This window comes from Macaca fascicularis, chromosome 4 (assembly GCF_037993035.2).
Source record: "Macaca fascicularis isolate 582-1 chromosome 4, T2T-MFA8v1.1".
NCBI lineage: Eukaryota > Metazoa > Chordata > Mammalia > Primates > Cercopithecidae > Macaca > Macaca fascicularis.
Window position 1 is genome coordinate 22,436,303 of NC_088378.1, and position 26,190 is coordinate 22,462,492.

Below are 26,190 nucleotides of genomic sequence, written 5' to 3' on the forward strand. Positions count from 1 at the left end.
AGGTAATCATTTCCAGCTAATACTAAAATCAATATGCACAAATAGAATGTTTCTCTAACTAGAAAGAAAGATCCATGAATTGGGGATTCTTGTCCATCTCAAAGTGTCCATCTTATATCCCCTATTGCATAGAAAAAATGGCACAAAATAAGCACTCACAAAATAATTGTTGAATGAATAAATGTATTATTGCTTCTATGGGCAAAGCTTTGAAGGAAATTCTTTTCAAAGGGAAAATATTCCCTCTCCTCCATGTAGATTAAAATCTGGAAGAGGAAGGCAGGAAATATAAATATTCCTTCAAACAACTCAGCATGTGGTTAAGTGCTGTAAAAGATATCAACAAGGTACTGCAAAAGCAAAAAAAGAGGTTATTTTTCCATTTATTTAAAAAATATTTACTAAGCACATACGTTAGGCATTGTGCTAGGTGCTGGGGATTCTACAGTTAATAAAATAAGATCCCACTAGTTTAATGTGTCACACACAAAAAGACCAAAAAAAAAGACAATGGAAACTAAGTGCTAAGATAGTTACATGTGCAGTAGCTAAGGGAGGGTGTTACAGAAGTAAACTTGAACTAGGCCTTGAAGAACTGACACTTTCCCAAAAGGTAAGCATGCAATTCAACCATTACATAAATAGCATTTATCAGGTCCAGGCTATTTCAAAGATGGCAGACTCACCCTTTACAAACTCAAATTTTAATCAGAGGCATAAGAGAAGCGTTTAGATGATTATAATATAGAACAGAATGAATATGGTAGCCAAATAAAGGCCATGTTAAGCACAAAGTATTGAGAGGAAGTAGAATACATGAAGACATTGAGCGAATGACGAAAAGGCTTTTCTGGAGAGGTGGCTTTTGAGACGAATTTTGAGAAATAGGGAGATTCTGGCAAGAATGGAAAAAGGAACAGGCATTCTAGAAAGAACATTTTTTAAAAGGTTAAAAAGAATATACAAAGAATATCTTGTCATGTTTATAGGTTACAAGTGGGCGGAATAAAAGGGAAAACTTACAAATGTAGGTCGCAACCTTCTTGTAGAATTCCAGGAATTGTGAACTTGGCTTTGTAAATCTCTATATTCCCCGGCATTCAGTCTAGTGTCTAGACTCTCAGCAAGTCTGATGAAAGGGAAGAGAAGAGAGGAAAAAGACAAGAGAGTGCTAGAAGAAATAGGACAAAGCTAGATGCAGTGAACAAGATTCACTGAGAATGAATATGGATGTATCATTTAAAGAAATTATTCTAACTAATTTAGCTGAAAAGAAACAAGGAGCTGAAATAGAGCATGGAGAACAGAATGAAGAAACTGGAAGCAGGGTGAGAGGATTTAGAGAAAATGATTGTTTAAAGATGTGAATGGAAAATTAATGTTAAAGATAACCAAGGTTTAAGATTTTGTCTAAGTAACATGGAAGATTATATTCTGGGCAGAAGTAAATATAAAGAAGAACAGTAGGTTATATAGAAAAATAGGTTATACTTAAGCAGATATACTTAATATAATTAGAGTCTATGATTATGATTTCATTTGAACATACAAGTAGAGATGGACATCAGGCAGAAAGGTAGATATGGAACTCAGGAAGATGGCTAGGCTATGAAACTATAAAAAGTTAATACAGACTTCCAGTTTCTAGCCCGGAATGTAAAGAGATCAGAAGTCACCACTCAGTCCTAAAAAATAAAATAAAAAGCTGAAAAACCTGAAATATCAACAAGTCTTCTAAAATCTGTGAGAGAAATGAGGTCACAGGGCAAACTACTGTCTTCAAAACTGGAAAAAAAGGATAGGTAGAAACAGATGATCATAAACTAATAAAGCAAAACCCCATAAGCAGAAGAGCCAGGGTGGGAAAATTTGTAACTAATGAATTGCTAGAGACTTGGTGTAGACAAATCTGAGTTAAAAATTCCATGGGGACCCAATCACACAGGAGGCTTCCACAGTCTGTGAGTTTTACCTCCAGGAGTACTACAAGATCTTCAGTGAGTACCAGAGGAAAATCCCCTTCTGTTTCTGGCAAGGGGAGGGGAAAAGGAACCATTTAAAATATGCCAGAGCATTCTGTTCTTAAAAATGCCTGCCCTCAGGGGAAACTATATTACCAGAGCCTAAACTGCTGGTGTTTTATCAGAGCTTAACCTAGTTGGGGTAAACGAAATAACCCAACTCCAGCCAACTCCAGCCTTCCACAGAGAGGAGGGTTAATACACAAATCAAGCTCCTTTGGCCTTCCCTGTGGAAATACCAACTCCATTGCCCTCCTGCCATCCTGTCCCGCCTAAGGGTGGGGAAAGATGAAATCTTAGAAAACTGAAGTTCAGGCCGGGTGCGGTGGCTCAAGCCTGTAATCCCAGCACTTTGGGAGGCCGAGACGGGCAGATCACCAGGTCAAGAGATCGAGACTATCCTGGCTAACCCGGTGAAACCCCATCTCTACCAAAAAATACAAAAAAAAACTAGCCGGGTGAGGTGGCAGGCTCCTGTAGTCCCAGCTACTCGGGAGGCTGAGGCAGGAGAACGGCTAAACCCGGGAGGCGGAGCTTGCAGTGAGCTGAGATCCGGCCACTGCACTCCAGCCTGGGCGACAGAGCGAGACTCGTCTCAAAAAAAAAACAAAAAAAGAAAAGAAAACTGAAGTTCACAATCCAGAGGAACAAATTCACCAAGACTGAGACCTAATCACAGGACTATAGAATACTTCCCCTTCCCTGCACACTTTACCACTGCATTACTGAAGCTCTATTTACCACACTTATTAAACCTTGGACATCACGTCTACTTCCTACAAAAATCGCAAGACATGCAAAAAGGCAAAAAACACAGTTGAAAGAGACTGAAAAGCATCAGACACAGAGTCAGATATGGCAAAAATGTCAGAATTATCAGACCAGGGATTTTCGACAACTAGGATTAATAAGATTATGATAGAAAATGTAGACAGTATACAAGAACATACAGATAATTTAAGTGTAGAGATAAAAATTCTAAGAAAGAATAAAAAAGAAATGCTAAAGATTGAGAACACTAACAGAAATGAAGAATGTCTTTGAGGGACTCATTAGCAGAGTAGACCTGGCTGAGGAAACAATTCCTGAACTTGGGGATATGACAACAGAAACTTCCAATACTGAAAAAGAGAGAGAAAAAAAAAAAAAAAAAAAACCTTAAAAAACAATATACAAGAACTGGGGTAAAACTACAAAAGATATAAATACATGTAATAAGAATAGTAGGAGAAAAAAAAATAGAGAAGGGAACAGATGCTGTATTTGAAGGAACCATAACTATTTCCCCAAATTAACATCAGACACCATACTATAGATCCAGGAAGGTCAGAAAACACCAAGTAAGACAAACACTAAAACAAAACAAACAAACAAAAACAAAAACAAAAAACAAAACTGCAAATAGGCGTATTATATTTAAACATCAGAAAAGCAAAGATAAACTCCTGCAAAAAGCCAGGGTAAGGAGAAAACCTTAATAATAGAGAAACAAATTACATCCAGCTTTGCCTCAGAAACCATGCAAACATGGAAAGTGTTGAGAGAATCAAACCGGCAGCCTAGAACTCTGACCATGGGTCCCCGGCCCATGGCCTATTAGGAACAGGGTTGCACAGCAGGAGGTAAGCAGTGGGCCAGCGAGTGAAGCTTCATCTATTTTTATAGCTACTTGCCATGGCTAGCATTACCTCCCAAGCTCCGCCTCCTGTCAGATCAGCTACATTAGATTCTCATAGGAGTGTGACCCCTACTGTGAACTGCGCATGTAAGGGATCTAGGTTGCACGTTCCTTATGAGAATCCAATGCCTGGTGATTTGAGGTGGAGCTGCGGTGGTAATTCTAGCACTACGAAGTGACTGCAAATACAGATTAACATTAGCAGAGAGGTCTGACTACACAGAGATCATAATAAATCAATTGCTTGCAGATGCATATCAAAACCCTATCAGTGAATGACAAGTAACAATTAAGTTGCATCTAGTGGCAGTCTTTGTAGTGGCAAATGAGTTGATGTACTTCAATTATACAGTTGCATCTGGTGGCAGGCTTTAAGCTAGAATCCAACACTTATTTTAGTCTGAGTAAGGCCTGCCTATTATTTGATTTCCCACTTCCATCCGCGCCTCTTTCCCAACTGTGCACTTTTGTCAGTCACAGTCTCGGTAAGCCCACAAGCTAACCCTAGCTAAAATGAATAAAAAACAAATGTTACTGGAGAGATGCTTCGAAAGAAGGACAGACTCAATGATGAGAGAGCAGAAGACTCTAAGACTGCCCACAATAAGAAAGCTACATTTAAAAGAGAATACCAAGAGTCCTACTTAAATGATGGGTTCACTGCAACAGGAGATTGACATTATAGATTTAACAGAAGATCCTGAAGAACCTAAAACAACACTGAGTGTGGACCTACTGGGAGTTGAGGCCTCCTAGCATTTGATTATGTATTACGCACATTTCCATTCTTAACTTAAAAACGCTTTCACAAGATATCAAATACTGGTAAATTGTGTTTTTTATTAAACTTTAGAACAGTGAAAACAAACGAAAAACACCTTCCTGGAACTAATTATAGCAAGGTTACAGGATACAAGGTTAACACACAAAAGTCAATCATTTTCCAGTATGTCAACAATGAACAAGTGGAATATAAAAATTCACTACCATCTATATTAGCAACCAAAAAATAAGATAGGTATAAATCTAACAACATATGTTCAGGATCTATATGAAGACAACTATAAAACTCTTCTAAAAATGTTCTAAGAAGAACTAAATAAATGAATAGATATTCCATGTTCATGGATAGAAGACTCAATACTGTGAACATGTTGTTTCTTTCCAATTTGGTCTATAGATTCAACACAATCCCAATCAAAATCCTAGCATATTACTTAGTGGACTCAATGAACTGATTCTAAGTTTATACGGAGAGGCAAAAGACCCAGAATATCCATCACAATATTAAAGGAAAAGAACGAAGTTTGAGTACTGACATTACCCAACTTCAAGACTTATAATAAGACTACAGTAATCAAAACAATGTGGTTTTAGTGATAAAATATAAAATTAATCAATGCAACAAAATAGAGAGTCCAGAAATAGGACACATAAATATAGTTAACTGATTTTTAACAAAGAAGCAAATGCAATACAGGGGAAAAGACAGCCCTTTCAACAAATGGTGCTGAACAATTGGACATCCACATGGAAAGGAAAGAAAAGAATCTAGACACAGGCCTTATATATTTTGCAAAAATTAATTCAAAATGGATCACAGACCTAAAATACAAAACAATAAAACTCCCAAAAAAAAGTAGAAAATCTAGATGACCTTGGCTATGGCAATGATGTTTTAGATATAACATCAATGCTGAATCCATGAAATGATGGACTGATAAGCTGGACTTCATTAAAATTAAAAACTTTTTCCCTCCAAAAAACAATGGCAGGAGAATGAGAAAACAAGCCACAGACCAGGAGAAATATTTGTAAAAGACACATCTGATCTAAAAACAAACAAAAAAACCTGTCATCCAAAATATACAAATAACAGGTCAGGCGCAGTAGCTCACACTTCTAATCACAGCACTTTCAGTGGCCGAGGCAGGTGGATCACTTGAGGCCAGTAGTTCAAGATCAGCCTGACCAACCTAGTGAAACCCTACATCTCACTAAAACTACAAAAATTAGCTGGGTGTGGTGGTTTATGCCTGTAGTCCCAGCTACTCAGGAGGCTGAGGCAGAAAAATCGCTTGAACCCAGGATGTGGAGGTTGCAGTGAGCTGAAATTGCATCACTGCACTCCAGCCACGGCAACAGAGAGAAATTCTGTCTCAAAAAAAGAAAAAAAAAATCACATCTACATAATGAATCCTCCATTAAAAAACAAATAATACTAGGTCTACAGAACTTCTAGAGAGCTGAATATGTAGAAGTTCCCTCCTGAAGGGTGGCACCCCTGGAGATGGCATGGAATCTCTGCATTCCTTATCTCATACCTTCCCCTATGTATCTCTTCAATCTGGCTGTTCATCTGTATCTTTTCTAATATCCTTTATAACAAATGGGTAAGTGTAAATAAGATGCTTCTGAGTTCCAGCAAGTTAATCAAACCCAGGGAGGGGGTTATGTGAGCTCTGATTTATAGCCAGTTGGTAAGAAGCATCTGGGACTTGAAATTAGCATCTGGAGTGGAGGGCAGTCCTGTGATAGTGAGTCCTCAATCTGTGGGTTCTGACACTATCTCTACACATACAGTGTCAGGATTAAATTAGAAGACAGACACCCAGATGGTGTCTGCTGAAGAATATGCAGAACTGACTGCTTGGTGTGTAGGGAAACAAATACCATACATGTGGTGTCAGAAGTACTGTGCTGAGTGCAGAGCAGAGTGGGGAAAATGCATCTTTGGTTTTTCCTATATCACTACAGCTGCTTTACACATAATTGCCAGAACTTGGAAAGTATCAAGATGTCCTTCAGTAGGTGAAGGTTGTGCATGTATGGGGATATGCAGGATATGGGAAATCTTGGTACTTCCCATTTAATTTTGTAGTGAGCCTAAAACTGCTCTAAAAAATAAAGTTCATAAATTTTTTAAAAAGTTAACACAGGTGGGGCTGGGCACGGTGGCTCACACCTGTAATCCCAGCACTGTGTGTGTGTGGGGAGCGGGGACAAGACAGGAGGATCATGAGGTCAGGAGTTCGAGACCAGCCTGGCCAACATGGTGAAAGCCCATCTCTGCTAAAAATACAAAAATTAGCTGTGTGTGGTGACACACTCCTGTAATCCCAGCTACTCGGGAGGCTGAGGAAGGAGAACTGCTTGAACCCGGGAGGCGGAGGTTGCAGTGAGCCGAGATCGCGTCACTGTACTCCAGCCTGGGTGACAGAGTGAGACTCCATCTCAAAAAAAAGTAAACATGGGTGCTTCTACTATAATACAAATATACGCATTCCTGGAAAACCACTGGAAAATCATGCACTAAACTGTGATATATCCAGAGAGTGGAACATTGCTCAGTACTAAAGAAAAATGAACTATCAAGTCATGAAAAGATATAGAGGAAACTTAAATACATACTACTAAGTGAAAGAAGCCAGTTTAAAAAGAGATGGTCTGAATAGTATGTACTACATGATTCCAATTACATAACATTCTGGGAAAGGCAAAACCATAGAGACAATAACAAGTTCAGTGGTTGCTAGGGGTCCAATGGATTGAACAGGCAGAGCACAGAAAATTTTTAGAGCAGTGAAACTACTCTGCATGATATACTATAATGGTGGATACATGTCATTACTAATTTGTCAAAACTCTTAGAATGCACAACACCAGGAGTGATCCTAATATGGCTTTTGAGTGTCAATGGTGTGTCAATATAGGTTCACTAATTATAAATAATGTACCCTAAGATACAAAACGTTGATAGTGGGGGAGGTTGTGCGCATGTGAAGATATGGAGGATATGGGAAATCTTGGTACTTCCCATTCAGTTTTGTAGCAAACGTAAAACTGCTCTAAAAAGTTAAGTTCATAAATTTTTTAAAAGTTAACACAGGTGCTTCTACCATAACGCAATATAGACATTCCTGAAAATCACGCACTAAAAATAATAGGGCATATGGAACGAATAGGATTAAAAACACTCAATTCAAACTGATGCAATTTTAACTAGTGTACTAACAAAAACCGTGACTCAGGAGATAACTTGGGACAGTCTGAACAGGTGGTCACAGTGATATTTAAAAACCACATACACACACAGTCAAAATGCTGGTGGTACTTTAATTAGAGGTCTGGTGAGTGTTCAGATTGAGGTAGACTCTGTGATACAGGGGTTGCCATGCAGGTGGAGTAGGAGGGAACATAACCTGGCGTGAACTGAAAGTCTATAAAGAAGGAAGTGCACCTCTCAAGGAAGAGCACCTGAAGGGCAGGTACTCTTTTACAATTTTCTTATGTAGGCTGGAAAAAGCTTCTGCTAATATAGTAGGTAATCCTAAGCCTTTTGCTTTGCTGGCCAAATACTTTAATTTTATTCACAATATTGTAACTCCCCTTGTCTAGGGAGTTGAGGGGGAAAGTACTTATGAACCAATCTAGAAAACTTAGCAGACATCATTCTCCTTTTTACCAATTGTGTATGAGCAAATCTGCACCACAGAAATGTGTTTTGTAGCAAGACAAGCTGTAGTTGAAACTCTATGTGAACTTAATCATATAGGAAAAGAAAAATCTGAGGCCAGATGTTTTAATTTCTACATTTACTAACATCTTTTCAGCCTTTATCTGCCTTCTCTGACTTTTATAGAACTGTTCCCTTTCTGTGGAAAAAGCCTTGCTTGCTTTCCTTTCTAGAACAACTCCCTTTAGGTTCCTTCACAAGTTGTGCTCTTCTGCTACCTTCTAAAATGCTGCTGTTCCCTGTCTCTAGCTCTGGATCCCATTTTCCTCTCATTGCACAAACCCTCCCTTGAACACCTGTTCATGCTCAAGGCTTTAATAACCACCCACCTAGATTGACAACACCTAAATCTCTTATCTCTGGCTCAGACCTGCACCCACAAATATTACCCTAATTCTTCACTCAACCCCAAATTTACAATGTGTAAGTTTAACTCACTATTTTTCTCCTCTAAACAGATCCTTAACATGGTAATCTCTATAAACCAATCAATTGTTGGTGTCTGAAACTAGGCAATCATTCTCTCACCACATTAAATGTCATTAAATCTGGCCCATTTTACTAAGGCTTGGCCATACAGATGTTTAATCAACAGTCTTCTCCTCATTCTGACCACTAGAGATAAAATTCAAATGTTCACATAACTTTTGGACTATTGAGACAGCTTCCTGACTGGTTTCCCTGCCTCCAATAACATCTATCTTAAATCCAATCTCTATTATGCCATCAGAGTAACCAAACTAGGACACTCTAGAGAATGAAAGATGGCACTATTAATAAATTTATTAGCACAGCAGGCATAAACTGGGCCAGCCCTAAGCAAACCTTTACACCTCAGGTCATTGGTAACACTTGGCCCTTGCTTACCTCTTCAACCACATATCTACCACTACCTTTCTCTCATATTACACTTTATCCATACAGAATAATTTGTAGTTTTCCAAATGCATTATACTTCTCCTCATTCCTTTAAGCTTCTCCACATGCCATACACTATGCCTCAAACACTACTCCTTCACCCCCTTCACCTGACTCAACTCATTTAGTTCATCAGGTTCTCAAACTAGATGATCACTTTCTACAGGAAGCCTGGCCAGGCCTTTGGAAGACTAGCTTCTAAATTCATAGTTGGAGCTCCCAAAGCATTTCATACATAACCCCTGTGGGAATCGACACACTGCAACTATCTGTTGTCTGTGTTCTCCATTAGACTACACATTCCTTGAGGGCAAAATCAGTTTCATTCACATTTCTATTGCTACACCATAAATGGAACCTTATCCATAGTCAAGATAAACAATTTTTAAGGAAATGGATAAATAAATTTTTGGATATACTCTCTCTGTAGGGTTTTAGTTCCAAAAAGGCAGAAACCATTATTTGCTTTTGTGTCCCCAGAATTTAACATATTCGATGTTTAATGCTTTGTTGAAGAGGCTCATTTGTAAAGGTGGGACTCCTTTTATTAAATGTTCATTAACACAGATTTGGTGGTAGAAGCAAACCAACTGAAGAAGAAATAGAAAAAACTGATGTAAATGGAAAGAAAAAGAATAAAATGGAAAGAAAGGAAAGGGTGCGTCAATGAAAGCAGGAATAGTAACTATGATTTGGCTGGTCTTTCCGAAGTTCACAGATATACAGAAGACACCTCTTTCTTCTTCAGTTTAGGTAAAGAAAAAGCGTCCTTCATATTTGGTTTATTCCACGAAGGTCTGTTAACCACAGATGGAAATTTAGGGACAAATGGAAATACAAACTACTCCTTGGTTCTACCAATCTACCATTAAAACTATCCAGAAAGTTTGGATTTTAAAATAAAGGCATGGTTCTCATTCTCCACCAATGAGACTGAGTGATATCCACTTCTAAGGTCATCTTAATTGTAAGGATTAGTCAAATTTTCAATAAGCAAATAGAAGTTACTTATTAAGAGTATGTTTTCCATCTATAAATTAATTTAAAATTGTTATTTTTATTTTACTAACTGACTTATTTACTCTAGAATACACATTAATTTCAATAATTATTATTAAAAGCATAATTTTGTCTAGTATCTATAGAATTAGGATATGTTATGGATCAGAAAAATATGCCTATACAAAATGTTATGCATAAAGAATTAAATCATTCAAAGATCCAAGGTTAAAAAAAACCCTTTGCTAAAGAAACATTTTATTACTATATCTGTTGTTTCTTCTAACCCTCACCATTTTATTGGCTCTCTGTATCTATCTACTGATAAAAGTTTGTCTTATATATTTATCATACCCATTTAGTATTTAAGATTTTCCTTGTATTCTCTTTTATGAATTGCTCTCATCTTTTAAAATTAGATTTCTCAATAATATTTCACTTCTTTACATACTTCAAAATCCTAATATTTTAAACAACCATTTGACATATCCTTTCAAATATTAATATTTTTATTTGTCCTTGCACACTGACTTGGAGAGCCCTCTACTGGCCTGATGCTGTGTCAAAAGAACATTTGCTTCATCCTTCAGATACCTATTTTTTTAACATGCTTTCAGTAATATGATAATTACATAATTAAAGCCTTTATTCAGAATGACAGAATGTTAAAGAGAAATTGAACCAGTCTACTAAAATGCTGTTATCAAAGCAAGATACACTACTTCCATAGTATAGAAATACCACTTTCAAATAACTGTACATTATTTTCAGTACTGCACTATAAAGCCTTGCTATCATGTGACAGAAGTCCAAGATGAGACCAAATTGTAACATGATGTATTCATAACTAAAGTATAAAAGGCAAGTTGGAATCTCTATGTTAAATGCCTCTGGCCTCAAGTAAATCTGATAGTTATTTTGTCATCAATATTTCCTGATTTTAATATACCAATGTCTCTAGTATTTCTAAACGACATATGTGAAGATGTAATGAAGGAAACAACTGCACTTAACTTAAAATCCAGGAAGAAAGACCTTAATGACGAGAACAACAACAACAACATCCAAAAATATAAGTATATACCACCACAAAGTCATCAGGCCTCACTTTAGATCCCAATAAGTATGCCAACAGTTTTTTTCTTTGGGAAATAAACCAATATAAAGTTTATATCAAAAAAACATGGAAACAAGTTTTAAGTAAAGCTCTTTTAAAAACTGGGTAATAATTAGGGAAAGTAGCCATTCCAGCCATATAAATTTTGTTAACGGGCTTCATAGACTCTATATCTGTGTTCCAATTAGACTATACTCTCCTTATGAGCAAAATTAACCTCATTTACATTTCTATTCATATGGCATAGACACTGTCTTACCTACAGTGAATGCAAATAAATTGAGAAGGAATAGACAAACTTGTTTTCCTATATGGTCTCTCCCTCTGTAAGTTTTGAGATCCATGAAAGCAGGAACTATTTTTTACTTTTGTGACATCAGAATTCAGCGCAGTGGATGTTAATTCATTGTTTGGTTAAATAGGCTCATTTGTAAAGGTGAGATTCATTTATAAAATACTCATTAGAATCAGACTTCATGGTACAAAAAATTACATAGAGGAAAGAGAAATAACAATATAAACAGAAAATATGACAAAATTGGAAAATGTATTTTCAAATTAAATTATAGACAAAGAGCTAATTTCCTTTACATATAAAGGGTTCCAAAAAACAATAAGCAAAAACCGAAAACCTAATATAAAAAATGAGCAAAAGATATGAAAAGACAATTCACAGAAATGTGAATGCGCCCTTAAATTTAGAAAAAGAAATGTAACATCACTCTTAAGAGAAATACATATTAAAACCATATGACCATAAGGAGATGAATCTCTCCTGTCTTCTATATAGACCTACTAGAAGGGCAGAAATCCAAGTTCAATAACACGCTCTGTTAGCATGGCTGGGAGTTGGGGAGTGGGACAGTAAGGGTTCTTATACACTGCTCTCCTAAAGAGCAATTTGACAGTATCAGTAAAAGTCACAAACGCAACACCTAGACATTTCACTTCTGGAAATGTAACTTACAAGAATATTTGCATATGAGCAAAACAATATTTATAAAAGGTTATTCTTTACAGCATCATTTACAATAACCCTAAACTGAAAACAACTCAAATTTTGATGACTAGGGGACAGGTAGAATGAATTATGCTATCTCCATAAAATGGAAAATTGTATAACTGCAAAAGCAAGGGAAAGGGGTATTATCTAGGTAAAGAGAGAGAAATAACCAGTGTGTTTTATATAATTTTATATAATATTTTAAAAAAGCAAGGTGCCAGATAATGTACATATTCTTATATTTTTTTAATGTAGAAGAAGGATAAAATACATTTGTATCTGCTTGTGATATGCATCAACTAAAACAACTACAAAATCCTTTGCAATCTTACCTGCAAACTAGCCACATAAGAATCCTCACAATTTACATAATGTCCTAACATGGCATGTTGAGCCCGTAATTCATTATCCCTTATCCTCTCATGCAGGTGGGTAATTTGTTGCTTCTGCCTGCAAAACATAAATCAAGGTCACATTATGAGTAATAATTTTCTAATAGTTAGAAAAACCTTAAGGAGCCTAATAATTTTACATAAGAATTTAAAAGTATTATCAATTTAAAAAATCATAACAGACAATCTTTTTAAAACAAAATACCATGTATAGAATTAGGTAACAATGTATTTATACTGTAGAGTACTTCTACAATGTGGTCTTTTGTAGAATATTCCTCTTAGATGCTAATAGTCACACCTTGCTTTCTTCAACAACTCATAGCTTGCTTTAAGCAAGTTATTTAAATTTCTGTAAATACGTATGCTTACAAATCTTAAAACTGTTTTGTGCCAGGCATGATGCTAAGAGCTTTGTATGTAGTATCTCTCAACTTCAAAAATTTACTAAGTCCCACAATGAAGTTTTGAAGGAGAGCTTTTAAAGAATAATAAAGATAGTATGAGTAAACAAACAGCTTGATGTTTTCCAAAATTACTTACTTGTTTTGGAACAAGTAAGTTGTATGTTTCAGGCTGCATCAAAAGACCTTGTTCTACTCAGGATGATTTCTAAAATTTGCTAACCTTTAAGAAAATCTACATATAGAACATTAAATAGGAGGTAAGTTAGGAGAGATTAGTCATATAACACTTTTCAAATAATTTAAAGCTTTACCAAAAAAAAAAAAAAAACCTTTCCTTTTCCAGCCAAGGTGGAGTAGCAGGCAGTGACTAGTTTTGCCCTCATGCCTGAAACAATTTTTTAAAAAAGACAAAATATAGGAAGTGAAGACTCAAGGCACTGGGCCATCAGGCAATTAAGAACAGTAATCTCTCAGAGACAGGTAACTAAAGAGGTGGGCCCTATGACTGACTGCACTTCCTGCTGAGAGTGTTTTCAAGCCCCAGCACAGGAATGGTAGTCTGCCTGAATTGAAAAGACAAAGCTGAGAATCTGGAGAAACCAAGGCAGCTGTAGTGAGTTCACAGTACTGGATGACCCTTGGGCATTCGGTTGAATACTAATTAATACAGGCATGAGGAAACTACTGAAAGTGTGTGTAGAGTAGAAGGGCAACCAACAAAAATATTAGAGGGAACAGTGCTTCAGGGTGCCTTGGAATTACTGGCTATTCCCAACTGCCAGAAAAAAAAGCTTCATGATTCCCGGGGCATCAGCAATTCTCAACTGGGGACAGTTTTGAAACCAGTTAACATTTAGCAACATCTAGAGACATTTTCAATTTTCACAACTGGGGCAGAATGTTACTGGCATCTAGTGAGTAGAAGCCAGAGATGCTACTAAATGTCTACAACGAACAGGACAGCCACCCTCAACAGTGAATTATCTGTTCCAAAAAAAAAATCAACAGTGCTAAGGCTGAGAAACCCAGGGTTTGTAAGATGAGTCTTGTCTCAGTGGGGAAAAAATAACCCTCGATAAAACAGCTCTAATGCCACCCAACAAAACTTAAAAGCAAGTACAAAAACTGCTTCCCAGAATAAAGTTCAGGAATACAAAAAATGTAACATCAAAAACAAGTTAAAATTTATAATGCCTGGCATCAAAAAATTATTGGGAGTGCAAAAAAAGCAGAAAAATGTAACTCATAATAAGAAAATCCAATCAACTGAAAGTGAGCTAAAACTGACACAGATATTAGAACAGACAAGCATAGTAAATTAGTTATTATAACTATTCATATGCTTAAGCTAGAAGAAAGAATGAACATGTTAAGTAGAGACATACAAGACAAATAACACACTGAATGGTGATTAAAAGATTAAGCATTATAGCACAAAAGTACAGTGAATTTAAAAACAGCAATAGAAACTATCCAAAAAGAAACACAGAGAAAAAGGACAAACAAATAAAACAGAAAAGCTCAGAGTTATCAGTGAGCTGCGAGACTATCATAAGAGGCCAAATATATGTATAATTGGAATCTCTAAAGAACAAGTAAGAAGGTGGCAGTAGGGGACAGAACGTGGGAGTAAGGGACAGAAAAAAATATTTGTGTAAAACAGGCCAAAATTTTTTCAAATCTGATGAGATTTACACACCCACAGATTCAAGAAGACCGGTGAACCCCAAATAAAAGTAACATGAAGAAATCTAAGCCAAGGTACATCTAAATCAAATAGATTACAGTGATAAAATATTAAAAGCAGCCAGAGGGAAAAAAGACAAATCCATTCAAGGAGACAAAGATAAAGAGGATGGCAAATTTCTCAACTGAAATAATGCAATCAAATAAGACAATGAAGTACTTTAAGTACTAAAATTTAAAAGCTCTCAACCTAAAATTTTTGACATAAGAAAAATTGTGAAAACAACACAAAAAGCATACCAAAAAAAGAACCTGTTAACCTATAATACTTTACCCATGGAAAATATTTTTTTAAGGTTAAATAAAGATCTTTGGAAACTTAAAAGCTGAAAGAACTGATCACCCTAGACTTCAACTACAAGAAATGATAAAGGAACACCTTCAGGCAAAAGAACAATATACCAGATGAAAACCTGAATTTACGCAAAAGAAAAACAAATACGTAAGATATTTTTCTTATTATTTAAATCTCATTAAAAGATCATAAACTGTTTAAGGCAAAAAAATAATTTATATCCAGGTTGTATAACCTTTGTAGATGTAGAATGTAGGACAAAATAGCTCAAAGGCTAGAAGAGAAAAAAATGGAAGTATACTTTCTAAGATTCTTACATTATACATAAAATAGTATAGTATTACTTGAAGATAGACTGCTATACTTTAAGGAAGTATAAAGCAATCATTATAACAATAGAGTTATAGCTAATATGCCAATAAAAGAGATAACAGGAATTGTAAAACAATATTCAACTAATTCAAGAGAAGGCAAAGGGAAACAAAGATCAGATGGGACAATAAGAAAACAAATAGCAATGCCAGGTGCGGTAGCTCACATCTGTAATCCCAGCACTTTGGGAGGCAGAGGCAGGTGGATCACTTGAGGTCTGGAGTTTGAGACCAGCCTGGCCAGCATGGTGAAACCCCATCTCTACTAAAAATACAAAAATTAGCTGGTCATGATCATGCATGCCCGTAGTCCCAGCTACCTGGGAGGCTGAGGCAGAATGGCTTGAACCTGGGAGGCAGAGGTTGCAGTGAGCTGAGATCACACCACTGCACTCCAGCCTGGGAGACATAGCAAGACTCTGTCTCAAAAAAAAAAAAAAAAAAGAAAAAAGAAAAGAAAAAGAAAAGAAAACAAAAATGAAATACCAAGATAGGAGATTTAAACTTGACCATATCAATAATCACAACATGTAAATGGTTTAGATACTCCCAATCAAAAGGCAGACACTGGCAGAATGGATAAAAAGTAGGACCTAACTATATACTATCTACAAGAAAGAAAACCATTCTGAACATAAGGACACAAACAGGTTAAAAGTAAAAAGAGGAAAACCTGTGCTAAAAATAATCAAAAGAGTCGGAGTAACTATATTAATATTAGTATAAGCAGATTTTTTTTTTTTCTATTTTAGAGACAGGGTGTCACTCTGTCACTCAGGCTGGATGGCAGTGGTGTGATTATAGCTCACTACAGCCTTGAACTCTTGGGCTCAAGCCATCAGCCTTCCAAATAGCTGGGACTATATATAGGCTCCATTGTGCCCAGCTAAGTTTTTTTTTTTTTTTTTTTTTTTTTTTTTAATTCTGTAGAGGTGAAATATCACTATGTTGCCCAGGCTGGTCTCAAACTCCTGGCTTCAAGTGACCTTCCCACCTCAACTTCTCAGTGTTGAAATTACAGATGTGCGCCAACTTGTCAGGCCAAAACAGATTGTTAGAACAGAGAATATTGCCAGGGACAAAAATTATAACTTAATAATAATAAAAGGATCAATTCATTAAGATGTCATGACATTTGGGCCTAAGAGCACAGCGTCTAAATACATGAAACAAAAAAAACCTGATAGAACAGAAGAGAAACAGACACATCCACAATTATAATTGGATATTGTAACACCTGGATCTCAATAATTGACATTAATAGAATGAGTAGACAGAAAATCAAGAGAATATAAAAGACAAAAGCACTATCAACTTTGTCCTAAAAGGAATTTCCAGAATACTCCCCACAAAAGATAAAAACAGCAAAGTACATATCCTTTTCAAGGATACATGAAACACTTATTAAAACCGATGATCCTCTGAGCCATGAAACAAGCACCAACAAACTTAAAAGAATTCATTTTAGATAGAATATATTCTCTGACCACAGTGAAATTAAATCAGAAAACAATTACAGACAGAATTCTAGAAAATTCTGAAATATTTGGAAACAATGTAACATAACTGTAAATAACCTGAGGGTCAAAGAAGATAAACTAAGTATTTTGAGGTGAACAAAAATGAAAACCAAACAAATTAAAATTTTTAAAATATTGATAAAGAAGAACTTAGAAATTTATTTTTTATTTTATTATACTTTAAGTTCTGGGGTACATGTACAGAACGTGCAGGTTTGTTACATAGGTATACACTTGTCATGGTGGTTTGCTGCACCCATCAACCCATTATCTATATTAGGTATTTCTCCTAATGCTATCCCTCCCCGAGACCCTCACCCCCCGACAGGCCCCAGTGTGTGATGTTCCTCTCCCTGTGTCAATGTGTTCTCATTGTTCAACTGCCACTTATGAGTGAGAACATGTGGTGTCTGGTTTTCTGTTCCTGTGTTACTTTGCTGAGAATGATGGTTTCCAGCTTCATTCATTCATGTCCCTGCAAATAACATGAACCCATCCGTTTTTATGGCTGGGCATAGTATTCCATGGTGTATATGTGCCACATTTTCTTTATCTAGTAGTATCATTGATGGGTATTTGGGTTGGTTCCAAGTCTTTGCTATTGTGAATAGTGCTGCAATAAACATACATTTGCATGTGTCTTTATAGTAGAATGATTTATTATCCTTTGGGTATATACCAAGCAATGGGATTGCTGGGTCAAATGGTATGGTTCTAGATCCTTGAAGAATTGCCACACTGTCTTCCACAATGGTTGAACTAATTTACACTCCCACCAACAGTGTAAAAGTGTTTCTATCTCTCCACATCCTCACCAGCATCTGTTGTTTCCTGACTTTTTAATGATCACCATTCTAACTGGTGTGAGATGGTATCTCATTGTGGTTTTGATTTGCATTTCCCTAATGACCAGTGATGATGAGCTTTTTTTCATATGTTTGTTAGCTGCATAAATGTCTTCTTTTGAGAAGTGTCTGTTCATCTCCTTCACCCACTTTTTGATGGGGTTGCTTTTTTCTTCTTGTAAATTTGTTTAAGTTCTTGTAGATTCTTGATATTAGCCCTTTGTCTGATGGATAGATTGGAAAATTTTTCTCCCATTCTGTAGGTTGCCTTTTCAATCTGATAGATAGTTTCTTTTGCTGTGCAGAAGCTCTTTAGTTTAATTAAATCCCATTTGTCAATTCTGGCTTTTGTTGCCATTGCTTTAGGTGTTTTAGACATGAAGTCTTTGCCCATGCCTATGTCCTGAATGGTATTGCCTAGATTTTCTAGGATTTTAATGGTTTTAGGTCTTACGTTTACATCTTTAATCCATCTTGAGTTAATTTTTGTTTAAGGTGTAAGGAAGGGGTCCAGTTTCGGCTTTCTGCATATGGCTAGCCAGTTTTCCCAACACCATTCATTAAATAGGGAATCCTTTCCCCATTGCTTGTTTTCATCAGGTTTGTCAAAGATCAGATGGTTGTAGGTATGTGGTGTTATTTCTGAGGCCTCTGTTCTGTTCCATTCGTCTATATATCTGTTTTGGTACAAGTACCATGCTGTTTTGGTTACTGTAGCCTTTTAGTATAGTTTGAAGTCAAGTAGCGTGATGCCTCCAGCTTTGTTCTTTTTGCTTAGGATTATCTTGGCTATCTAGGCTCTCTTTTGGTTCCATATGAAATTTAAAGTAGTTTTTTCTAATTCTGTGAAGAAAGTCAATGGTAGCTTGATGGGGATACTATTGAATCTATAAATTACTTTGGGAAGCATAACCATTTCACAATATTGATTATCCCTATCCATGAACATGGAATGTTTTTCCATTTATTTGTGTCCTCTCTTATTTCCTTGAGGAGTGGTTTGTAGTTCTCCTTTCCTTCATATCCCTTTTAAGTTCTATTCCTAGGTATTTTATTCTCTTTGTAGCAATTGTGAATGGGAGTTCACTCATGATTTGGCTCTGTTTGTCTGTTATTGGTGTATAGGAATGCCTGTGATTTTTGCACATTGATTTTGTATCCTGAGACTTTGCTGAAGTTGCTTATCAGCTCAAGGAGATTTTGGGCTGAGACGATGGGGGTTTCTAAATATATAATCCTGTCATCTGCAAACACAGACAATTTGACTTTCTCTCTTCCTATCTGAATACCTTTATTTCTTTCTCTTGCCTGACTGCCCTGGTCAGAACTTCCAATGCCATGTTGAATAGGAGTGGTGAGAGCGGGCATCCTTGTCTTGTGCCGGTTGTCAAAGGGAATGTTTCCAGTTTTTGCCCATTCATTATGATATTGACTGTGGGTTTGCCATAAATAGCTCTTATATTTTGAGATACATTGCATCAATATCTAGTTTATTAGAGTTTTTAGCATGAAGGGTGTTGAATTTTGTCGAAGGCCTTTTCTGCATCTATTAAGATAATCATGTGGTTTTTGTCATTGGTTTATGTGATGGATTATATTTATTGATTTGCATTATGTTGAACCAGCCTTGCATCCCAGGGATGACACCGACTTGTTTGTGGTAGATAAGCTTTTTGATGTGCTGCTGGATTCAGTTTGCCAGTATTTATTTTATTGAGGATTTTTGCATCGATGTTCATCAGGGATATTGGCCTGAAATTTTCTTTTTTTGTTGTGCCTCTGCCAGGTTTTGGTATCAGGATGATGCTGGCCTCATAAAATGAGTTGTGGAGGATTCTTTCTTTTTCTACCATTTGTAATAATTTCAGAAGGAATGGTACCACCTCTTCTTTCTACCTCTGGTAGAATTCAGCTGTCAATCTGTCTGGTCTTGGACTTTTTCTGGTTGGTGAGCTATTAATTATTGCCTCAATTTCAGAACTTGTCATTCGTCCATTCAGGGATGTGACCTCTTCTTGGTTTAGACTCGGGAGGGTGTATGTGTCCAGGAATTTATCCATTTCTTCTAGATTTTCTGGTTTATTTGCATAGAGGTGTCTATAATATTCTCTGACAGTAGTTTGTATTTCTGTGGGATCGGTGGTAATATTCCCTTTATCATTTTTTATCACATCTATTTGATTTTTCTCTCTTTTCTTCTTTATTAGTCTGGATAGCAGTCTATCTATTTTGTTGATCTTTTCAAAAAACCAGTTCCTGGATTCATTAATATTTTGAAGGGTTTTTCATGTCTCTATCTCCTTCAGTTCTGCTCTGATCTTAGTTATTTCTTGTCTTCTGCTAGCTTTTTAATTTGTTTGCTCTTACTTCTCTAGTTCTTTTAGTTGTGATGTTAGGGTGTCAATTTTAGATCTTTCCTGCTCTCTTATGGGCATTTAGTGTTATAAATTTCCTCCTAAACACTGGTTTAAATGTGTCCCAGAGATTCCAGTACATTGTGTCTTTGTTCTCATTGGTTTCAAAGAACATCTTTATTTCTGCCTTAATTTCGTTATTTACCCAGCAGTCATTCAGGAGCAGGTTGTTCAGTTTCCATGTACTCCTGCAGTTTTGAATGAGTTTCTTAACCCTGAGTTCTAATTTGATTGCACTGTGGTCCGAGAGACTAAATGACTATACCAGAAAAGAAGAAAGCTCTCAAATTATCTCAGCCTCCACTTCAAGAAGTTAGGAAAAAAAAAAAAAGGCCAGGTGTGGTGGCTCATGCCTGTAATCCCAGCACTTTGGGAGGCCAAGGCAGGCAGATCACGAGGTCAGAAGTTCGAGACCAGCCTGGCCAACATGGTGAAACCACATCTCTACTAAAAATACAGAAATCGGGAGGAGGGGGAGGCGTGAGGCCGGGCTGTGGGCACCTATAATCCCAGCTACTCAGGAAGCTGAGGCAGGAGAACTGCTTGAACCCGGGAGGCTGAGGATGCAGTGAGCCGAGATTACGCCACTGCACACGATCTATCTGGGTGATAGAGCAAGACTGTGTCTGTGTGTGTGTGTGTGTGTGTGTGTGTGTGCGCGCACAATCTATCTGGGTGATAGAGCAAGACTGTGTGCGTGTGTGCGTGTGTGTGTGTGCTCGCGCGCGCGCGGCAGAGTGGGGGGGGTGTGGGGCAGGACTCCGTCTCAAAAAAAGAAGTTAGAAAAAGAAGAACAAATGAAACCCAAAGTAGACTTTCCAAAGTATTTAAATAGTCCTATGTATATTACGGAAATTGGGTTCTTAGTTGACCTTTCGATAAAGAAAGGTCAGGAGGGTCAACAGTCTTCAATGAAGAATTCCGCTGAAAGTTTAGGAAATAAAAAATACTAGTTGTACACAATGTATCCCAAAAAGCAGTGAATAATTCCCAACTCTATGAGGCCAGCGTGACGAATAACTGAATCAGATAAATACATTACAAGAAAAGAAAAATACAGACCAATATATGTAAATATATATTGTAAATATAAATGTAAAAATTCTTAACACATGGGATCCAAAGATAAGGAAAATACATCATAACCAAGGGGGTGTATCCCAGGAACACCATGGTAGGTTTTACATCTGAAAATTCATCAACTACCTAGAATAGAAGGAATTTCCACAATCTAAAACACGCAACTACGAAACACAGCTAACATCACACTTAATGGTGAAAGGCTGAAGACTTTCGCCTAAAACAAATTAGGGACAAGACAAGGAAAAGGATGTTTACTCTCACTGCTTCTAGTCATCACTGTATTGGAGGCTCTATTTACTTCAATAGAAGGCAAGAAAAAGACTCTATACTGAAACGGAAAAAGTAAATCCGCCTTTAATCACAGACATCATGATTGTTTATGTAGACAATCCTACCGAATCTATAAAAAAAATAACTACTTGAACTAATCAGTGAGATGAGATTGCGGGATACAAAACCAATTTTATTTCTATATATTTAAACATTTTTGAAAATATATATTCTTTAATTGACATAATTGTCATATTTGTGGGATATAATGTGATATTTAGATACATGTGTACAATGTATAGTGATCAAAGTAGGGCAATTAGCATATCCATCACCTCAAACCTTTATCATTTCTTTGTGCTGTTAACATTCAAATTACTCTCTTCTAGCTATTTGAAAAAAATATAATTATTGTTTATTATAGTTATCCTACAGTGCAACAGAACACTAGAACTTCTATCTAACTGCAGCTCTATTCATTAACCAACCTCTCTGTATTCGCTACTTCCCCCAGTCTTCCCGGCCTCCAGTAACCACTATTCCAGTCTCTACTTCTATGAGACAAACTTTCAAAAAACTTTATTTTTGTTTAAGTGGTGAAACTCCTTCACCCAGGCAGTCAAGGAGATTGAAGTGCAAACGGTCAAACACTACTCAATCACCTAAATGGTTATAGTGGTAAATGTTTTTCTGAATTGTTCCTGAAGTTTATCCATATGCTTTTTCTCATGACATGTGGAGCATTTAGGAATAGTTTCTATAGCAGTTATTTTTCCCACTTTCTCTGCTTTACCCTAATAATCCAGTCTTCTCCTATGAAAGTTATATGCAATGTGAAAAAAACACATTTTTTTCTCATGTAATTTTGGGTAATATATTTTCAGAAGTAATATACAACATATAATTTTCAGTTAAGTGATTTGAAAGGTATCACTTTCAAATGTACAACATATAATTTTTAGTTAAGTGATTTGAAAGGTATCACCACACCATATCCCAAAGTAAAAAGTTCGGCAGGTTTACTCTCAATTCCATCCAACTGGACACCAAATCCTATGAAGTCTGTCTCTGAAATAGCCTCTACATGTGCCACCAACATTTTAAAGGCCATTATTCTAGTCTGCTTCTTCAAAAACAGAAATGTTATATATTTGATTCCAATTTAGGTACTATATATGTTATAGAAATTTGTATATACAAACATTTTTACTTTTAAATGATAGTTGTGCTGCTTTAGAAACAAAAGCTGCTTAGCTTCTCTTCTGTTTTATACAATATCAAATGCACTGATTATCAAAAACTTTATAATAAACTCATAAAGAAACCAAAGATTATTTAAGATACTGGGTAGACTACTTACTAAAATGCCTCAATTATTACCCTCCCTAATTACTAATGCCTCCTGTCAACGTGATTTTGCTGTTTCCACTGTCCAGAAGTGAAGTCTACTACTGGCCTAGTGACTAACAGAATATAATGGACGTGATGTTGGGCCAGTTCTGAGTCTAAGCTTCAAGAGAGTTCATATGCTTCATTCTTTCTTACAATCACACCCAGCTACCACTTGAACAAACTCAGGCTAGCCTTCTGGAGGATGACAGAACACGTGGAGTAAGACAAGCCATCCTGCCATGGCCCATCCTAGGCTGCCCAGCCCCCACCTGCTACCATAGATGCATAAATAAGCCGAGCTGAAGAATTAGCCAAATGAGCAACTTGAGTTATTTTGAATTATTCCTTAGTCTGCTTCTACAATATATGCAATTGAGAAATATATATTTTATTAGATTGTCAATAATTTTCTGCATTTTCTATTAACTTATATCCAATGGAATGGTATTCAAAAAAATAATAATGCCAACTGATTTCCATTGTTTGAGGGAGGGCAAATCCATATAGGTAAATGAATTTTAGTCTATTTTTTTAAAGTATGAATTTCAGGTCGGGCATGGGGGCTCATGCCTGTAATCCCAGTACTTGGGGAGGCCGAGGCGGGTGGATCACCTGAGGTCGCGAGTTCAAGACCAGCCTGACCAACATAGAGAAACCCCATCTCTACTAAAAATACAAAATTAGCTGGGTGTGATGGCACATGGCTGCAATCCCAGCTGCTTGGGAGGCTGAGGCAGGAGAATCGCTTGAACCCAGAAGGTGGAGGTTGCGGTGAGCCAAAATTGTGCCATTGCACTCCAGCCTGAGCAACAAGAGCGAATATTAATTTCAAGTATGTGAAACTGTAACTATATTAAATTATAGGTATTAAAAATACATATCCACTGGGCCTGTACTTATTGGTATATAACATTCACTTGTACTAGAAACAACTAATATTTTTAAGTAGCTTTTTCCTAAAATCAATTAAAACTATCTTCCACAATCCTTCATTTATCAGGTATGAAAGTATCAAGTTTTAAGGCCTATACTACGCCAGGCTCTCTTCAAAATGTTGGGAATAGACTGGGCATGGTGACTCATGTTTGTAATCCTAGCACTTTGAGAGACCGAGGCAGGTGGATCAATTTAGGCCAGGAGTTCAAGACAAGCCTGGCCAACATGGCAAATCCCTGTCCCTACTAAAAAATAGAAAAATTAGCCAGGTATGGTGGTGCACAGCTGTAATCCCAGCTACTCAGGAGGCTGAGGCACAAGAATCACTTGAGCCTGGGAGGTGAAGGTTACAGTGAGCTGAGATGACACCACTGCACTCCAGCATGGGTGACAGACTGAGACTCTTAAAAAAAAAAAAAAAAAAAAAAAAGGGGGAATATAGTGGAGAACAAGTGCAAATGTCTGTGGTCTACTTTATATTCCACTAGATCTTCGTTAACACTGCTAAATTTCTAAGTAAAATCTTGTGAAATTTCAACTATTAAATGCATTTAAAGGTTGAATTACAATTTTAAGGCTAAAACACCTACTGCATTATCCTATGCAAGCACATGAAAATAAGTAATTATGAGCACTGATTAAGAAAAAAAGCCTCCTGGAATTACTTCCCAATTATCATGATATACAACACATTTAATTATCCCAAAAGCATACATAAATGATGTAGGATATATGTTAAAGAAAATATAATGATGTAACATGAGGGTTTACTGCTCACAATACTCAGGAGACTGTCCATAAATAATTTTTTTTCAGAGCTTAGGTGCTCAAACCCTTAATCATTTTAGAACGTCCCCCAAAACTGCCATAATTCTTAACTGTAAGTCATTTCATTTTAAACATTCATCATTTTTGTAGTTTCTGTGGCTTCAGACCTAGCATACATTAAAGGAAATGACTGCTTTAAACTAGCTTTCTAACTGGATAGTTCTCAAGGGTAAAACATGAAGACTTGATCTTGTAGCTCTAATAGTTCATTAGCATTGCAGCTAACCTGCTACGCATACAGAAAAGACAGAAAGGAGATTCCAAATAATGAAATAATTCACTAAAGTGAATGGTAGGGATGACAGAAATCAGACAGATAAACAAACCATCAGTTCAGATAGCAGTTCTTTAAAGGATTGGGACTGAGGAGGGGCAGAAATGTGGCATCAATGAATCTGTAAGGTTCTAGATCTTAAATTCTATGTAGTGGACACAAAGCTAATTGTTTCATTAATCTAAATTTCTGTAGGCCTAAATTTAATAATTTAAAATAGACTCACCGATCGATTACAATTTCTTTCTGCCTTAGAAGTCCTTCTTTTATTTTCAACATTGATTCCCACTTACTGAAATCCTGATAGCCAGAAGGTGAATAACTTTGACGAGATGATCCAGCCAAAACCTGCACAAACATGTTTACACAATTAGTATATACTAAAAGTATTTAAAGAAAATATTTATATACCATCTAATATGTTCCCAAAGATTTACATTAAAAAAGAGAATTTCCTCTTTGATTTTTTAATACTCTTAGATATCACACTATGAACACAACATAACTTGGACAATTTCAAGGAAGTTCTAAAGGAAATGTACAAGTCTAATGAAGAATTAATGACAACAAAACGTTTATCCTGGTCAATTATAAAACTATGTAAGATCTTGGCCAGGCGCCGGGGCTCACGTCTGTAATCCCAACGCTTTGGGAGGCCGAGGCGGGTAGATCATGAGGTCAGGAGATGGTGACCATCCTGGCTAACACGATGAAACCCCGTCTCTACTAAAAATACAAAAAGCCAGGCGTGGTGGCGGGTGCCTGTAGTCCCAGCTACTCCGGAGGCCGAGGCAGGAGAATGGCGTGAACCCGGGAGCCAAACCTTGCAATGAGCTGAGATTGTGCCACTGCACTCCAGCCTGGGCTACAGAGCAAGACTCTGTCTAAACAAACAAAACAAAACCATATGAGATCTTATTCCCATTACCTTGTGGAAGTAGAAGTGGAAGTTTTCTGGAAATGAGATTAATCATTAAGGGAGTAATACAATAAAGGAATGTGCCATGGCTTAACTAGACAAACATTAGCAGGAGACTTTCCACAAGAAAATAAAAGCAGTATCTGTAGTATTCAGACTTCAAACTGACATGCATCACATCATCATTTACTTACATTAAAATTTCAAAATCACAAGTATTTTCACAAAGTAGTGAGACAACCAAAT

The 26,190-nt window shown here is 36.6% G+C and overlaps 1 protein-coding gene across 17 annotated transcripts in view; it reads right to left on the bottom strand.

The window, feature by feature from the left end:
• The window catches only part of CEP85L (centrosomal protein 85L), a 234,927-nt gene that overhangs the window by 28,126 nt on the left and 180,611 nt on the right, over positions 1-26,190 (bottom strand). For 15 of the 17 annotated variants that reach the window (XM_045391629.3, XM_065543254.2, XM_045391622.3 and 12 more), the window contains 2 exons: positions 25,252-25,373; positions 12,585-12,702 (listed from right to left, as the gene is read on the bottom strand). In XM_045391629.3, coding sequence (XP_045247564.2) covers positions 12,585-12,702; positions 25,252-25,373 — 240 coding nt within the window. Of the gene's footprint in view, positions 1-1,861; positions 3,143-12,584; positions 12,703-25,251; positions 25,374-26,190 lie in introns of those variants that run through there. The other 2 variants (XM_074036942.1, XM_074036944.1) reach the window with 1 other exon arrangement.